General features: G+C 36.7%; 1 protein-coding gene across 6 annotated transcripts in view; it reads left to right on the forward strand.

The window, feature by feature from the left end:
- FANCC (FA complementation group C) overlaps positions 1-18,575 on the forward strand; it is a 264,270-nt gene that overhangs the window by 183,972 nt on the left and 61,723 nt on the right. For all 6 annotated transcript variants that reach the window (XM_079927798.1, XM_079927802.1, XM_079927801.1 and 3 more), the window contains 2 exons: positions 3,239-3,352; positions 4,268-4,332. In XM_079927798.1, the coding sequence (XP_079783924.1) occupies positions 3,239-3,352; positions 4,268-4,332 (179 nt within the window). The remainder of the gene's footprint in view (positions 1-3,238; positions 3,353-4,267; positions 4,333-18,575) is intronic.

The raw sequence follows: 18,575 nt of genomic DNA on the forward strand, positions 1-18,575 counted from the left end.
GCAGGCAGATTCTCAACCACTGCACCACCAGGGAAGCCCCCTGGTGTAAGCAGTTTTAAGTGGCTTTTCAAACATTAGCAGAGTTCAAACTCATACATGAATCAAAATTAGGCTTAAAATGTTTTATGCACAGCTGTGTTGGTTCCTGCACTTTCCACGCTTGAAGGATTTTAGATCACTAGTCAGCGTGTTGCATTTGCACATTTTCTTTATGCCTTTCAAATCGGAGCCTATTCATATACATGCACATCTTTTTGTAGATAATGATTTATGTATTTAGAAGCTCACTTCCTCATCAGTAAAATGAGGGGGTTGGAGTAGAAGGTTTCCAAGATTGCTTTGTCAGCATTTTAAAATGAGTCAATTATCGTGTGACTGTAGGAATTAATTTTTGTCCAAGGGCCAGTGCCTACAGAATCTTTAATGGTTTTTTCTTTAGAATGTTTGCCACTAGGTGGCAGTAAGAAATATTATTCTTAGCGATGAGAAGTACTTATCAATTTTTAAGTTTACTTTAAAAGAGAGATTTGTAGGTCTAAAGTTTAAGGTGTCTGTTTTGAAGTTATGCAGCCATAGCAAGGCCTCAATATGTTGTTTCTAGGACTTATGCTTATTTCATTCAGGGATAAAACTCTTGTGTCCCTTCATAGCAATTTGTATTAGGGAATTATGAGAAAAAACACATAAGTTAAAGCGCATAATTGCATTTTACAAAATTTTTTTTACGATAAAAAGTTAAGATATGGTAATTGTAGAAACTTTGGAAATACAGGTAGTATAAAGAAGAAATTTTAAATCACTCCCAGAAATAATATATGTTAACTGTCATGTTTCTTCCTAGTATTTTTTTGCATATAAAATTAATATCACATTGAATATACAGTTTTTATACCTTGATTTTCAAATTAATGTTACATTGTCTTTTCCTATGTCATTAAATATCTTTTTTACAATGTGATTCATGCTGTTGGATAAACCAAGATGGATTCAACAAATCCAATGTTGTTGGGTGCTTTGGTTGCTTCTAGTTTTTCACTGTTACAAGTAATACTGTCATGAACCTAAATCTTTCCTTAGGATATATTTTTGGAAATCAAATTACTGGATAAAAGGATATGAATTTTAATGCTTTGGTTACATATCATCAAGTGACTTCCCAGGAAGGCTTTACAAATTTGTGCTCCCAGGACTTCCCTGGTGGCACAGTGGTTAAGAATCCACCAATGAAGGAGACACGGGTTCGAGCCCTGGTCTGGGAAGATCCCACATGCCGTGGAGCAACTAAGCCTGTGTGCCACAGCTACTGAAGCCCGTGCACCTAGAGCCCGTGCACCGCAACAAGAGAAGCCACCTCAATGAGAAGCCAGCCCACCACAACAGAAGAGTAGCCCCCACTCGCCGCAACTAGAGAAAACCCATGCGCAGCAACGAAGACCCAACACAGCCAAAAATAAATAAGTAAATAAATAAATAAATAATAAATTTATTTATTTAAAAAAAAATTGTGTATCCAACAGCAATGGAGTGCCCCTTACCACATCTTTGCCAACACTGAGTATTAAGGTACAGGGTTGTTTTTCTTTTTTTCTTTTTATTATTATTATTTTTTTTGCGGTACGCGGGCCTCTCACTTTTGTGGCCTCTCCCATTGCGGAGCACGGGGTCCAGACGTGCAGGCACAGCGGCCATGGCTCACGGGCCCAGCCGCTCCGCGGCATGTGGGATCTTCCCGGACCAGGGCACGAACCCGTGTCCCCTGCATCGGCAGGCGGACTCTCAACCACTGCGCCACCAGGGGAGCCCCTGGATTGTTTTTATATTGATAAAATCATTTCTGTATATACAATTTTGCATCTTCCTTTCTTCATTTAACATTATAACCATTTAAAATGCTGTCATAAATTCTTTATAAGCATTTTAATGGCTTACAGTGAGCCATGGTATTGAGGGTATTATAAATTAATCATTCCCTGCTGTTAGACGTTTTTTACTATGAGAAATAACACTGTAGTGAACATCTTTGAGCATAATCCCCATCATGATATTTGGATTTATTTCCTTAAATGTATGTTAAAAGCTCTGAATGCTTTTAAAACCTTTAATATACATTCTCAAGTTGTTTTCTATAAAGTAGGCCTCTACCAACCTATAAGGTGTCTTCACATTACAAACATCTAGGCAGACATAGCCCTGGCAGTCCAAGCATGGGAGTGGGTATGGTTTGTGTTATACTTGCTTACACTCTATAGGTGCCTTCGTGCAGTTCACAATAGCAGTGATGTGTGGATCCCATTTGTATTTTTCCAATAGCTCACACAGAGTACCTGTTTCAGAGAACCCAGATTAGCATTAGGTATTCATGTCTTTAAAACTCTTTAATTCATTTAATGGAAAATGTTATGTTGATATTTAAATTTGCCTTTTTGATTATGAGGCTGAACATTTATCCATGTGTTTCTTGGGCATTTGTGTTTTGTTTTAGAAATTATCTGTTCATACTCCTTTTTTATGCTCTTAGTATTTGTCATATGGTATTTTGCACACTGATTTGATTACATATGTCTGTATTATTTGTTGTTAATATTCTTCATAGTTTTGTGCTTATATTATTCACTGGAAAACACAAGAGTTTTTTTGTTTTTTAATTTAAAACGATCAGTGATTTGCTTCCTTGATTTTCAGTTTACAAAGTTCTTCCCCATTCAGACATGTGAAAAGTACTTGTATTTTCTTCTTGTTTATTATTTTATTCCAGTTTTACATTGATCTCTTTAATTTACAGTAAATTCAAGTATATTTTAATAAATAACATAAGGTGAGAATCTAATTTTTTTCAAATAGTTTTCCTAGCACCATTTATTGCATAATCTTTCCTTTGTGATTTGTGGTGCATTCCTTTTTATGTATTAAATTATCACCTCTACTCTGATAAAAATATTTTACTGAGTTTGAAAACAGTAAAGATCACATTTTTAATATGGTAAAAGCACTGTTCATTAGTTATACATTTTTTTCACTGTTAGTATTTGTTTAAATTTACTTAATGTAATAATTTTATCACTAACTTATTTATTCTTTATACCTGAATCAAAGTGACCTGAGTTATTTGGACAAATTAAGATTATTTGTTTCATAGTGACCACCCCATTTGCAAATGACCCAGATTCTAGGCATTATATATAATGGGGACTTACATTCATTTTTAAGACCTTTTTCTCTTTCTGTTTATGATTTTTAGGGGTTGTTATCTCATATACTTTCCACCTTCAGATTTAATATAAAAGAAGTTGATCTTTTTACTCAAGTTCTTGGGTATGCACCCACAGATTACTATCCTGGTTTACTTAAAAATGTGAGTATTTTTAATTTATTAGTATTGAAATTTTCATTGCTTAATGTACCATCTGAAAAAAAGGTAAATGGAAATATTTCAGTCCTCCAGGAGAGATGTTTAACTTTTCTATGTTTATCTCTTCTTACCTTGGGTGGACTTATGACCATGTAAGGAAAAAATGTGAGATGGGAGATTATGAGAAAGAAGAAGGAAACCAGGAGAGGTTATTCTAAATCAACCAACCTCTCTGTCCCTTAACACATACATCTCATTTATTCTCTCAAAGATTTTTGGGAGAAAAGATTTCCTTAACCAATATAAACACAGCCTTTTACTGTTGGATGAATTTCGTATTTAAAAATAACCTGATAGGAATTTTATGTTAAAGCAAAATATTCAATAATAACAATCTTGTAAATAGTATTATATATTTACATCTTAGTATTAAAGCTGTGATTTCGTCTACCTTAAATTTTAACCAAATTCAAGAAATTTTAACTTATGGTCTTAACATAGCTCTTCTAAAAAATGTTATGAGATTTTTAATGTTTATTAACTATTCCTGTCTTTTGGAAGCTTTATACATGAATAGCATTTTAAAAAAATAAAGAACTAAGTTAAGAAAGGAAAAAAGTAAGCTAACTCTAACATGGTTTTATTTTTAACAGGCTTGGTTTTAATTTGGGGGAAATTAATGACTTGTCTATTATTCATTTGCTTACATCAGAATATGGAGTAACAGACATTAAACATAAAATCTAAGTTATTAGTAAATGTGACTCGGCACTGCTTTGACAAAGTAAGACAAGGAAAGGATTGGTGGGGAAAGAGAGTAGGGAATCTCAACGGAAATATCACTCACATCAAGAAAAATAGAACTGATGTAATCCTGTTTGCAGCGTGAGTTAACCTGAAACTGATTTTGTTTTACAGATGGTTTTATCATTAGTGTCTGAACTCAGAGAGAATCATCTTAATGGATTTAACACTCAAAGGCGGTAGGTGTTAAACTAAACATCCCTATTCTTAAGTTTCAAAATGTATCAGTTTGGTTATAAGAGAAAAATTTTATAATTCTTAGGAAATGCATGTTCATAGTTATGGTTGTATTCTATGTGGAGAGATTATTTTCAGGGGATACATGGCAAATTGGTAAGTTTTACAAATTTTCTTCTTTTAATTACTATTCTCTCAACTCTCAGGTCAGTAAGTAGATCATACAATGACTCTTGGGCACCCATTGAGTAAAAAGCCCCACATATGCAGTATGGAACACAAAAGGAAGAAGTGTGCAGCTCAGTGTGAGTGTGTATCGTTCAGACACACACATACACGATCAGAATATTTACAAGGCAGTAGATATTTGATGTACACAAATAACCTATTTTAAGAAACATAATATTCCAAAATCTAGACTAAACAAATCAAACAGATTCAGACAAATTTAAAGGCAATTAATATTACAAAATGTTTCTTCACTATATGAAGGAATTCAAAGTTGTTTTTATTGGTGAACATTTCATTTTTAACAACTCATTAAGAGAATCTGGGGGCCAAAGAAATTTGTGGCATTTTTTTTGTAAAGCTATTGGAAATTAAAGCTCTATCAGAAATGGTCTTTGCCCTCAGGCTTTAGGAGTCCTTTGCATTTAACCCCTTAAAATAAACTATAAAACTCTTAGATGAAAACACTGGAGAAAATCTTCATGACATTAGATTTGGCAGGGATTTTTGGAATATGACACCAAAAGCACAAGAAACAAAGCAAAAGTAGATAAATTGGATTTCATTAATATTAAGCCAACACCTAGTAAGTGAGTGAAAACATTTGAGAATGATATATCTGATAAAGGACTAATATCCAGACTATAAAAAGAACTCCTAAACCTCAACAACAAGAAAAAACTCACTTCAAAAATGGGTAAGAGGGCTTCCCTGGTGGCGCAGTGGTTGAGAGTCTGCCTGCCGATGCAGGGGACACGGGTTTGTGCCCCGATCCGGGAAGATCCCACATGCCGCGGAGCGGCTGGGCCCGTGAGCCATGGCCGCTGAGCCTGCGCGTCCACAGCCCGTGCTCTGCAACGGGAGAGGCCGCAACAGTGAGAGGCCCGCGTACCGCAGAAAAAAAAACATAATGCTTAGTGAAAGAAGCCAGTCATAAAAGACCACATATTGTATGATTCCATGCTTATAGAATGTCCAGAATAGACAAATCATACTATAGAGACAGAAAGTAGATTAGTTGTTGCCTGGGACTAGAGGTAGATACAGGGATTTCCTGCAGATGAGCACAAAAGATCTTGAGGTGATGGAAATGTCCTGAAAGTGGATGATGATGATGATGATGATGATGATGATGATGATGGTTGTCCAAGTCAGTAATTTGTTAAAAATCTTTGAATTGTACATTTCAAATAGGTGCATTTTGTGGTATATAAAATATACCTTAAAAAGTAATAAGAAGAACCTGTAGGGTGCATGGAAGGCACTTACCATCATTTACATGTCAGGTAAAGACTTTGATTTAGCCTTGAGGTGAATGTTGAATAATGGATCTTTTAAATAATAGAATTAAAAATTACTGAAGGGGACTTCAAAAATCAATAAGATGCAGTGTGTACATACACCCCACACCAAACTCCCAATATAGGTAAAATTGATTTCTTAAAATTCAGCTAAAAATAAATAAAAATAAAAACAAAACCTGTTAACAAATAGTAAAGGGCAGCCAGACGTAGAAGATATTTACAACTTGTAAAACAGACAAAGGACTAGTATGCAAACTATAGAAGTGCCTCCTGGAAACCACTCATAAAGAGGCAAACACTCCAGTATGGAAATGGACAAGCTGTATAAGCAGGTCATTACCAAAAGAGGAAAACTGAATAAATAATAAACATTTTAAAAATTCTTTAGGAGTGATGTCAGCAAGATAGAATAGGAAGCCCTAGTCCTGTTCCTCCACAGAGACACGAACTTAAAACTAGTGTATGACCCAAAGAGACTTTATGGGACTTCAGAAATCAATTACAAAGTCACAATACCCCTGGCAAACTCAAAGTCAAGCATAGCCATACCAAAACGGGTAAGAAAGCCATTTCATATCAACCACAGCAGCCCCTCCCTTAAGCTGGCCTGGCTTGGGAGGATTGGGGGGAAAAGTCCAGCTGGAAGTATCTCCCTTGGGAGGGAAAGACTGGAAAGTGTCCAGTGTTCTGACTTTTGGGGGGCTACCTGAGGGACTGCTATCTGTCCTTCCTGACTCTGACCACTGACAGGGAGTCGGCATACTTTCAATTGCTGGAGACCATGGAGAGTTAAAGAGAGCTCAGCTGCTCTTTGCAGCAACAGAAAACTGGCAGTGCCACAGACAGGTTGGCTCAGGTCAGCATGATTAGGACAAAGTACCCAACTCACAACTTCTCTTTTGGGGTGGGGGTGGGGAGAAGAGTGGAATGTGCATACCATGTTACAACTTTTAAAGGGGCTACCCTAGAGATTAGTTTCCGTCTGCCCTGACTTGAGGCAGTAACAGAACCAGCATACTTTGGATGCCTGGGGGGCTGGAGAGAACAAAAGAGCTTAGTGGCTTGTTGCAGCATCAGAGAACCTGTGGTACCACAGATAAACACTAGAGGGAGGAAGAGATTATAAACTCCTGAAAAAGAAACTGGCAAAGCTCTAACTGGGAAATTATGTGCCTAGGCCCAGAGAAGATGCATCCCCAGAATATACCAAAAATTATAGGATGCAGGAAAAGCATTATTAAGAGGGAAGTATCTAGTGGTAAATGCCTTCATTAAAAAAGAAGAGGGGACTTCCCTGGTGGTCCAGTGGTTAAGAATCAGTCTTGCAATGCAGGGAATGCCTGTCTGAACCCTGGTCAGGGAACTGAGATCCCACATGCTGCAGGACAACTAAGCCCATGCCTCAGCTAATGAGCCTGGGTACTCTAGAGCCCATGCACCGCAACTAAGACCTGATACAGCAAATAAATAAATATTTAAATAATAATAAAATAAAAAAGAAGAGATATCTCAAATCAACAACATAATTTTATATCTCAAGGAGCTAGAACAGGCTAAACCCAAAGATACAGCAGGAATGAAAAAAATAAAGATTACAACAGAAATAAACTAAATAGAGACTAGAAAAAAACAGTAGAAAAAACTCAAAGAAACTAGGGTTGGTTTTTTAAAAGATCAACAAAATTGACAAACCCTTAGCTAGACTAACAAAAACAGAATATTCAAGCAATAAATACCAGAAATGAAAGAGGAGACATTACAACTGATGCCATAAAAATAGTAAGAATCATAAGAGAGACTATGAACTTTTATACACCAAAGAATTGAATAACCTAGAAGAAATGGGTAAATTTTTATAAACGTACAACCTATTAATACTGAATTATAAATTTAAAAATCTGAACAGATCTATAACTAGTAAGGAGATAGAATCAGTAATCAAAAACCTCTCAACAAAGACAAGTCTAGGACCAGATAACTTCACTGGAGAATTCTACTAAACATTTAAAGAAGAATTAATACCAGTCCTTCCCAAACCTCTTTCAAAAAGTTAGAGAAGGGAATACTTCAATATTCATTTTATGGAGCCAGCCCTGATATCAAAATCATACAGATATACCACAAGAAAAGAAAACCAAGACCAATATCCCTGATGAATATTGATGCAAAAATCCTCAACAAAATACTAGCAAAAGAAATTCAACAACACATTAAAAAGCTGATGTAGGGCTTCCTTGGTGGTGCAGTGGTTGAGAGTCCGCCTGCCGATGCAGGGGACACGGGTTCGTGCCCCGGTCTGGGAAGATCCCATATGCCGCGGAGCAGCTGGGCCCGTGAGCCATGGCTGCTGGGCCTGCGCGTCCGGAGCCTGTGCTCCGCAACGGGAGAGGCCACAACAGTGAGAGGCCCACGTACCAAAAAAAAAAAAAAGAAGCTGATGCAGCATGACCAAGTGGGATTTATTCCTAGCATGCAAGGATGGTTCAACATACAAAAATTAATCAATGTAATACACCATATTAATGGAATGATGTACAAAACGACACAGTAATTTCCACTGATATAGAAAAATTATTTGATAAAGTTCAATACCCTTTCGTGATAAGAACATTCAAAAGACTAGGAACAAGGGAACTACCTCAACCATAATAAAGACCACATGTTAAGGACCCACAGGTAACATCAGACTCTCTGGTGAAAGATTGAAACCTTTTTTTTGAAAACCAGGAAGCAAAGATACCCTGTCTCATCACTTGTTTTCAACATAGTACTGAAGTCTTGACCAGAGCAATTAGGCAAGACAAAGAAATAAAAGCCATTCAAGTATAAAAGGAAAAAGTAAAATGATCTATGTTCATAGATGACATGATCTTATATGCAGAAAACCCTAAGGACTCCACAAGAAAACGGTTAGAACTAAAAAATGAATTCAGCAAAGTTACAGGACACAGAATCAACACTCAAAAATCAGTTTTGTTTCTATACACTAACAATGAGCAATCCAAAAAGGAAAATTTAAAAATCCCATTTACAGTAGCGTCAAAAAGAAAAAATGTTTAGGAATAAACTGAAGGAAGTAAAAGACTTGCACACTACAAAACGTTAATGAAAGAAATTAAATATGACACAAATAAATGGTAAGGCATCCTGTGTTCATGTATTAGAAGACTCCATATTGTTAAAATATCCATACAACCCAATCAGTCTATAGGTGTGATGCAATTCTGTCAAAATCCAAATGGCATTCTTCTTTCGCAGAAATAGAAAAACATCCTAAAATCCATATAGCATCTCAAAGGACTCCAAATAACTAAAACAATCCTGAAAAGAAAAACAAAACCAGAGGCTTCATACTCCATGATTTCAAAACATAATTCAAAACTACATTCATCAAAATAATTTGCTACTGGCATAAAGCCAGACATGTAGACCCATGGAACAGACTAGCAGTGAAGTTGCAAAAAGATATCTGTAATATGTCATTACTTACATAAAATTTCAAAACACTCAAAACAGTACTTACATATAAAGTAAAAGTGTTAAAAACTATTCAGAAATGATCTGCACCATTTTAGGGGAGTGCTAACTCCTGGAAGAGGAAATGGGATGAGAAGAAAGGTGTTTCAACTGTAATTGAAACATTTTATTTCCTAAAACATCAAATATAAATGTTAGCATTGTAAGATCTGGGCAGTGGGTATACAGTTGATGTTTAATAATTCTCTGTGTTTTTGTATACATCATAAGTACTTTATAATTAAAGTTTTAAAAACTAAAATGCAGTGTTACCTAGTAAAATGCTAAAAATTAGATAATATTCAAAATAAAGAAATGATTTCCTGCCTCCAGGTCTTGTTTCCAAAATAGCAGGTGTAGTTCATGAAAAAATAATCATCTTTAATCAGCCTTAGATAGCTTAGTATGTATTCCTCTCTGCAACTTTTCCCCTTTATTTACATATTTTTGCACTCTATCCATTATTTAATTATACTGGTCTCTTCAGACATTTTTCTCAGAATTATTTGTGCTTTTCATGTTCTCAGTTTTGGACAAGAGAAGACAGCAGTTCAGAAAAGTGTCTAAACTCTGCTGACCACAATCAGGAGAGCCTGCTGGAAGATATTAGCAGATCCTCTCTTTATAGCTGAGGCTCCGTTTGTACCAGATTGGGCCATTTTGTGGGGCAGGTTCATTTCCAAATTCATGACTGTTTCTTCATTAAGGATATTTGTTTTTTAAAAACAACATGGACAAATTTCCTGGCGCAGAGCAAAGTCCACTGAAGGGAGTCCATGCTGGCACCCCAGCTGGCAGTAGCAGCAAGGATAAAATGGTGATTAATTTGGTTAGTAGTTTAGAGCATTCTTAGTCAAGGCAAATCTGTGATTTAATTAGTAAAATTCTTAACTGAATTTACCAAGAATATGAGATGCCTGTGCTAATAGAATGTCCTCTAGACACTGACACATCGATATATTCCTAATTTGCTCTATTGAATGATGTTTTCTATGGAGTTTTGTTTTTTTTTTCCTTTTTAGAGAGAATTTTAGAATTCAACAAGAGGAACTTCTTGTGGGTATTTTTCTGAATGTGTTATGTTTTTAGGGAAATTCAATCTCTTGGATTAGGTTCATTTATACTTACCAGAAGGTTGAATTTAAAAAGGAATTTGATACCCAACATACTTTTTGAGTCTCATAAAGAGAGAGAGAGCTTTGAAAATCCTACTTTTAAGACCTAAAACCAGGAAGTTCTCTTCTACCTCCAGATAAGACCCAGGTCCGTAAAACCTTGTGTGAGACTCAGAACTCTTAAGTCTACAGTTCTCTAGTGAATTATAAATTGAACCAAGTGTGTTCTCTTGTCTTGAGTAGGAACTGATCTTGTGAAATCAGTTAGTGGAATGGCATCATGATAATATTTGAAAGAGCTGCCAAACATGCTGGAGCCATTACAGTTGTTGCTGTAATAAGTTATTATAATAATTAAAATATGTATCATAACAATGTGTTCATCCTACTATATATCTGAAGTTATCTGTACATCAGCATGGTGGGCAAAACTACTTTCTGATACACTTGGATCCAGATATTCCTATTATTTATGAAACTTGAGTCTTATCATTACTTTCCTTCTACTTGTATGGCTTCAAATGTTAAAACAACCAAAAGACTCTCAAACTTAAATTGCTTATAAATGATACTATACTGCTTTTTTTCTGGGGTTTGTTTTTTTATAGAGGGTTTCTACACTTTTTTTCTTTTTGCCACTTGAATGCTTAAAGTTCATTTCAAAAGATTTGAAAGCCTCATAGAAAATATAGAAATTAATGTAATAACATCAATGCATAAATTGTCAGTGGAACAAAAGGAGAAATTAGGAAAATCTGTTTGGTTCTTTTTGCATTATTTTTAGACGGCTGATAAACGATCTTGTCATAGTGCTTTAAATAGAGTTTCACTTGCCACCAAGTAAAATCAACAATCCAATGACAGAATGTTTAAAATCTCTCTTGCTCTTTGCTACAAACTGTCTAGAAGGAGCAACATTGTGGACTTTCTGAGCATCATCAGTTTATCTTGTAGTTCTATGGTTTGCTGCAGATGGTTTGGAAACTTCAGTACAACCACATAGGAAGGATGTCTCCAGCAGTATATGGTTACCATTGAGCCTTCTGTAGTTGAATTCTTGTGCAGAAATCATTTGGAAGTGCTGCTCTGGCAATCAGTCAAGACCTAATGCTTAGTGTAATCCAGTCTGGAAAACATTGCGTAACTCTGGTTGAAGTTGGATCTCTGCTCTCTGGCAAGCTTCTGACAAAAGAGGGAGCCTTGAAGGCTGTGAGCCATTTGCAGCCCTTCAGAAGATTATCATTTGGCCTGCCTGCATTTTGGTAGAACCAAGAGCTACCTCAGTTTACCTGAGACTTTAGAATTTTTCAGGAAAATTATCTTGGGTTTTTTTCAGTCTAATGAGAGATACAATCTGCAGCCCATAAGCTTCAGCGCTTGATAAATGAATGCCCTTGGTGCTGAGGTCCTCTTTTCCACCCACTCAGTTACCAGTGATAGTCTCTGACTCTCTTCCTTTTTTTTAAGATAATGAGAGAAGAGTTGTACTTATAGGTCTTTTAAAGAGGAGGACTGATGAGTCAAGGCTGTAGAGGCAAGATCACTATCTCTGTCCTCCTATATTTCAGAGTTCTGGATTTATTATGAGTGCATGTAATTCTCAGGCATATTTTTCAATTTCTCAAACATTATAGCGCCCTTGCTCTATGCAAAATATTCTGCTAGATTCTGTGCAAAATATGCACACACAAAAGCACCCTACATCACACACGAATACAACTTTCCCTTCTCTTATCCTACCCAGTAAGCTCATATATTCCAAAAACTTAAGGTATTTACAACTCAAGATAAATACGTCTTTTTGTTAACAACTTAGATGATAGACTCAAAAACACATGAATTAAATTTTAGGTCTGAAACCACCTAGACGGTAAGTTAGAGAAAGATGATAGAGCACTGTGGAAGATAAATGCTGTTGAAGAGACTTCAGTCATTTAGGAAAGTGGTAAAGAACAAGAAGTGAGTTTTAGAAAGGGTGAATATTTAAAGAGAAAAGACAAACTGTTCACACAAAAAAAGATATCATTGTGTAGCTCGACAAAAAAATTATCTCTATGAGAATTTTACTCTTGATTTTCAAGAAAATAATACAGCTAAACTAATAATTTGTAGGAATTAATTAATACAAATATAAACCTGAAATGCAGTTCTATCATGTTTCCTTAAGGTATTCAGATTATTGCTAGAGATTGATATCTAGTTCTGGGGACTGCTATTAAAGTGTAGAGCAATGTTTCTCAAACTTCAATGTGTATAAGATTCCCCTGGAAAAATGTAAACAGTTTTGTTGGCCTTACTCCCAAAGATGCTGATACTGCTGATTCCCAGGACCATACTTTGAGTAGCTCTGCTATAGAGAACTTGGACAGACCCTGAAGGCTAAGTGCAAGACCTATGAGGAATAGCAACTCTAATAATCTAGCCAGGAGATTAAGATGAAAATGTAATTTAAAAAATTAAGTCAGGTGATGGACTAAGCACCTGAATGTCCTAGCATTCTTTTTATGCTTCCAACCTCTAGAATTACAGGGAAATTTTAACAATTAAATATATAATATTGTGAAATAAGGGGGGCTTTTGATGACCCACAAAGTGTGAGAAAGGCTTAAAATGGTTGGTCGTGGGATATTTTTCAAGGCAAATATCACATCCCAGAAAGTTTGTAAGAGGGTTACTTCGCGGGTGGATTCAAGGAGTAGTAGGGTACATGGCAGCCAACAAGATACTTGTTAGAGTACTGCAGTAATAGCAGCCAGCTGACTAGTCCCTCATACACTCCTCCAACTCATCCGCTGCCCCCAAAAAAGAGACAACAAAGGTGTCCTGTTTCCCACAAGAATGGGGGAGGAGCCTTTGGAGGAGAACAAGCACCAGATGGCTGCCAACTCCCAGCAGTGTGGGGATGCTCTAACGCCCAGAATGCAGTTTACTGGCAGCCCTGGCCAGCACCGCGTCCTGACCCTTGACCAAGTGCTGGAGGCGGGCTGCACTGAACAGAGCACTCACGGAGAGACTAACATGGAACCCCAAATGCCAGAAAGAGCAAATAAACGAAAATCACCAGACATTCATGAAAAGTTGACACCATAAGGGAAAAATGAACCAAATGCAACAAACAGAAAATGCAAATGTACCAATTATATGCATTCCCAAGGACAAGCAAATGGATTTTTTAAATAAAAAATGAATAATTAATTATCTTAAGAATAGTAAGAGAAACTATCAAAACCTTGAAGTAGGAATAAGCTGATGTTTTTTCCAAAGAGACTTACAGGGGATAAAAAAAGAAAATTCAATAAACAATTTATTGAGTTTATGAATAGGAGATAAAGCTAAATATTAACCAACAATGACTCCAAAGATTGAGCTGAGTAGTTCTCCTAGGATATAATACAACAGGACAAAGAAATGGAAATTAAGACAAGTGTTTTCTTCTTTTTATTTTTAACTTTTAATACAGAGATCAAAAGGGGTGTCAAGGAAGATGGTGGATTAGGAAGTGCCAGGAGTCCATCTCTTCACCTAGACAAAACTTTCATTGACAGGATCCGTTTGATGTAACTGTTTTAGTACTCTAGTCTGTTTGAGGACTTTCAGCTTTCAGGGTAAGGCTTGGCCAGTAAATTGTGGATAATTTCAGCCCTTCTCGTGGTAGAGACCACCCATCACCAACCCCCTAGACCTATGGCAGGCAGCTCTACCTGCATTCCTAGATAGGCTTGGAGGAAAAGGGTGAGCAGCGCTTGATAAATTTTGGTGTAATATCAAAAGAGAATATGTGTAATTGTGTGAAGAAGCTATTATAATACTCCTCCCTTTTAAAACTACATATCTGTGTGGGGCTAGACTTTCCATATAGTTCAACCAAAAAAAAACGTATTGCAACAAATTAAATGCAGAAGTAAATACAAGAATCCAGCTGTCTTCTTTCAGGCCATATAGGAAAGAAATTTGCAAACATATAAAAGAGTGCCGGGCTTCCCTGTTGGCGCAGTGGTTAACATTCCGCCTGCCAATCCAGGGTACACGGGTCCAAGCCCTCGTCTGGGAAGACCACACATGCCGTGGAGCAGCTCTAGGCCCGTGCACCACAACTACTGAGCCTGCACTTTAGAGCCCTCAAGCCACAACTACTGAAGCCCGTGTGCCTAGAGCCCATGCTCTGCAACAAGAGAAACCACCACAATGAGAAGCCCGCACACTGCAACAAAGAGTAGCCCCCGCTCACCACAACTAGAGAAAGCACGCTAGCAGCAACGAAGACCCAACACAGCCAAAAACAAATAAATGAAATAAATAAATTTTTAAAAATAAAAGAACTTTCAATTGAGAATCAAGTAACTAAGAGATCCAGTTTTACCAAGAATTTAAAAAAAAGTGCCACTCTTCTCACTGTTTTTGTTTTGTAAAATATAGTAATTTTTCAACAAAAATGTTATTCATGTTAACACCTAATGGATTTGTTATGGTTACTTTTAGTGAATTGATAAATACTTTTAGGTGTCTTTGTTTTAATTTCAAATATGAGTATCAATAGTTATAACCTCAGAAACAAAAGCTGTTTGGTCTTTTAGTAATTTTTAAGGGTTTTTGAAACTCAAAAAGTCTAAAAACTACTGTCCTATGGTGAAGATCACAGTCAGCTTTCCCCACCCATGCACATATTACTCACTACTGGGTTTTTAGTGCCTGACTGTTAAATATAAGATGACAGGCCATAACTTCTATTCCACTAGCAGCTCACCTCTTCGGGCCCAACTCAGAAACAAGAACCAGAAATGTAATCTTTCTCAGGCTGGTCAAGCCAGACTATTGCTGAAATAACTGGAAGTAAACCCTTAGTTACTACCCGTTTCCACTTTTCCAAAAGTATTGCATCACTTCATTTATCATAGGTAACGGCCCCTGTGCGTTTTAGTCCAGCAAAGTCAAGCTACGGGAGCCCTTAAAATGGTGGGAATTCACATTGGGTTTGTGGCCTGTACTATCGAAAGCCTTAGTTATAACACATTAAGCCTATAATTACACTCTGATTTGATGTGATTTCTGATATTTGGCACTGGTCAAACTGCAGTTTTCCCTTCTTTTCTTTTTCTTCTTTTTTTTTTTTTGGTGCAGATGATTGAACAGAGTCTTCCCTGTTTATTTGGTGCAGTAATGTATAGAAGATAAACTGGGGGAAGGAGAAATGATCACCTTTAACAAGATTACTTTTTAAATGTTTTTATATATATTTGAAATTGTTAAATTGGTTTTGCTGAAACAGAATTTCACCCTTGAGATACTATTTGAATGTTGATTTCAATAAAGGTTATTGAAGGTGTTAAATAAAATAAATTTATATATATATATATATATATATTTAAGGTGTTTAAAAAAAAGATGACGGGCAATGGTCACTACATATTTAAGGAAATATATTAAGCATATAGTCTTGAAAGTAGAAACCAGTGAAAAATAAAGAAAAAAAAGATTATTTAAAGAAAAGATCATCTAAAATAAATTCATGTCATTGTCCCCATTAAGGGACTTCCCTGGTGGTCCAGTGGTAAAGAATCCACCTTCCAATGCAGGGGATGTGGTTTCAATCCCTGCTCGGGGAACTAAGATCCCGCATGCCATGGGGCAACTAAGCCCGTGTGCCACAACTACTGAGCCCCTGCCCGCCTCAACTAGAGAGCCACGTGCCCCAAACTACAGAGCCCACATGCTCTGGAGCCTGCTGCGCCACAACTAAAGAGAGAAAAAAAAAAAAACCGCATACCACAACTACAGAGAAGCCCATGCGCCACAACAAAAAGATCCTGCATGTCGCCACTAAGACCCAACTCAGCCAAAAAAAAAAAAGTCCCTACTAAAATAAAAGGTAATATATCCACTAAACAAGAGCAGAATGCTAGACTCACAGATATAGAAAACTAGTGGTTACCAGTGGGGAGATGGAAGGGGAGAGGGGCAATATATAGGAGTAGGGGAGTAAGAGATACAAGCTATTAGGTATAAAATAAGCTACAAGGATATATTGTACAACCTGGAGAATATGGCCAATATTTTATAATAACTATAAATGGAGTATAACCTTTAAAAATTGTGAGTCACTATATTGTACACCTGTAGCTTATATAATATTGTACAGCAGCTATACTTCAATAAAACTAAATCAATAAAGGAGTCCTAAGACAAAAATAAAATTTAAATAAAGAACGGAATGCTGTTTTTTTTTTTTTAAAAGAAGCATCCAGAGAATGAAGAAAATAGTTCTTGGAAATTAATAACGAGAGAGTGGTAATTAAAAACATAATAAAAGATTGGAAAATAAAGTTGAACAATTCTTTCAAAATCTAGAGCAAAAAGACCCAGAGATGAAAAATAAGAAAGAAAAGATAAGGGAGAACTGTCTAGGAAGTTCAATATCCAAAAAATCAGAGTCCCCAGAAAGAAGAGACAAAAGAATAGGTAGGAAATCATCAAAGAAATTCAAAAGATCTTTCCGGATTTAAGGTCCATTGAATGTCCAGAACAATGAATAGAAATAAATGCATACCAAGACACATCAGTGTGAAATTTCTAAGAGGATATCCAAAAGCCTCCAGGGAGTACAAACAGGACTTATATAAAGGGTCAGGGTTCATAGCAGCATGGGACTTCTCAAGAACAACACTGAAATTTAAAAGATAGTAGAACCATACTTTCACAATTCTGTAGGAAAATTACCAGAATTCTATAATCTGCCAAAGTATCAATCAAGTATGAGAGTAAAGTACTGATATTTTCAAACATGCAAGGTCTCAAATACTTTACCTCTCTTGTACCTTTTCTCACGTAAGAAGAATAAACCAAGAAAGAAGAAGATATGGGATCCAGGAGAGAAGTGAAAGAAATCCCTATGGTACAGGTCCCAAGATAACTGTACAAAGGGAGTAAAAAGCAACCTGTTCAGATTGGAATAGGTCAGAGGGTTCTAAGAGAAATTTCTTTTAAGAAGATGAAAATGGCAGAATATCAGATATGTTTGAACGTATTGCAAGGAGATTACATACTTGGGCGGGAGTTTAGCATTAAAATAATCATCAGTGCCAAGAAAAAAGCAAACAAGCAAGCCAAATAATAGTCACTAAACCCACAGGAAAAAACATATTAAATATCTAAAGCATGAGTTAGACTTGAAAATGGTTGCCTCTGAGATCAGAAAATGGGAGTGGGAGTGCTTGTTCAAAAGCTGCTGTTTTTTCATAAGCTTTGAAGAGCTATTTGACTATTTAAGGTAGTTGTATCTGTAAGTTTGATAAAACTAAAAAATAAGTTAAAAAAAAAAGACTAACATCCCAGGTTCTTACACTGGTCTCTTCAAAACCTGCCTTCCCCCCCACCCCCACCGCCACATTCACTGTGGACTTGCCACCTTGGACTCTGTTGTACTTAGATACTCCAGGGCTTCGTGTTTGCTTTGCATCTGCCTGTGACATCCTTCTCCCACGTACATATATGGTTTGTTCATACACTTCCTTTAGATCTCTGCTCAAATGCTCCCCTCAGTAAATTCTTGCCCTCTCTTACCCCTCAGTGTATTTTAGTTTCATTATGGCACTTGATATCATCTGGCATTTTATGCTTTTCATTACTAAGCTTTGTCTTGTCTTTGCTTCTGTAGCACTACCACTGCAAACAGGTTTGAATATAGTAAGGGTTCAAAAATATTTATTAGATGAATAAATAGGACAAATATACAAAAATTCAAAAACAAATTCACTGAAGCAGAAATACAAGTGGGGAACACACAAATATTCAATCTCAGAAAATATCAGGGGGTCTTCCCTGGTGGCGCAGTGGTTGAGAGTCCGCCTGCCGATGCAGGGGACACGGGTTCGTGCCCCGGTCCGGGAAGATCCCGCATGCCACGGAGCGGCTGGGCCCGTGAGCCATGGCCGCTGAGCCTGCGCGTCTGGAGCCTGTGCTCCGCAATGGGAGAGGCCACGACAGTGAGAGGCCCGTGTACCGCAAAAAAAAAAAAAAAAATCAGGGAAATGCAGATGAAAACAATGGGATAATTTTTGCCCAGATTAGGAAGAAGTAAAAATATCC

Source organism: Stenella coeruleoalba, assembly GCF_951394435.1.
Source record: "Stenella coeruleoalba genome assembly, chromosome: 7".
Taxonomy (NCBI): Eukaryota; Metazoa; Chordata; class Mammalia; order Artiodactyla; family Delphinidae; genus Stenella; species Stenella coeruleoalba.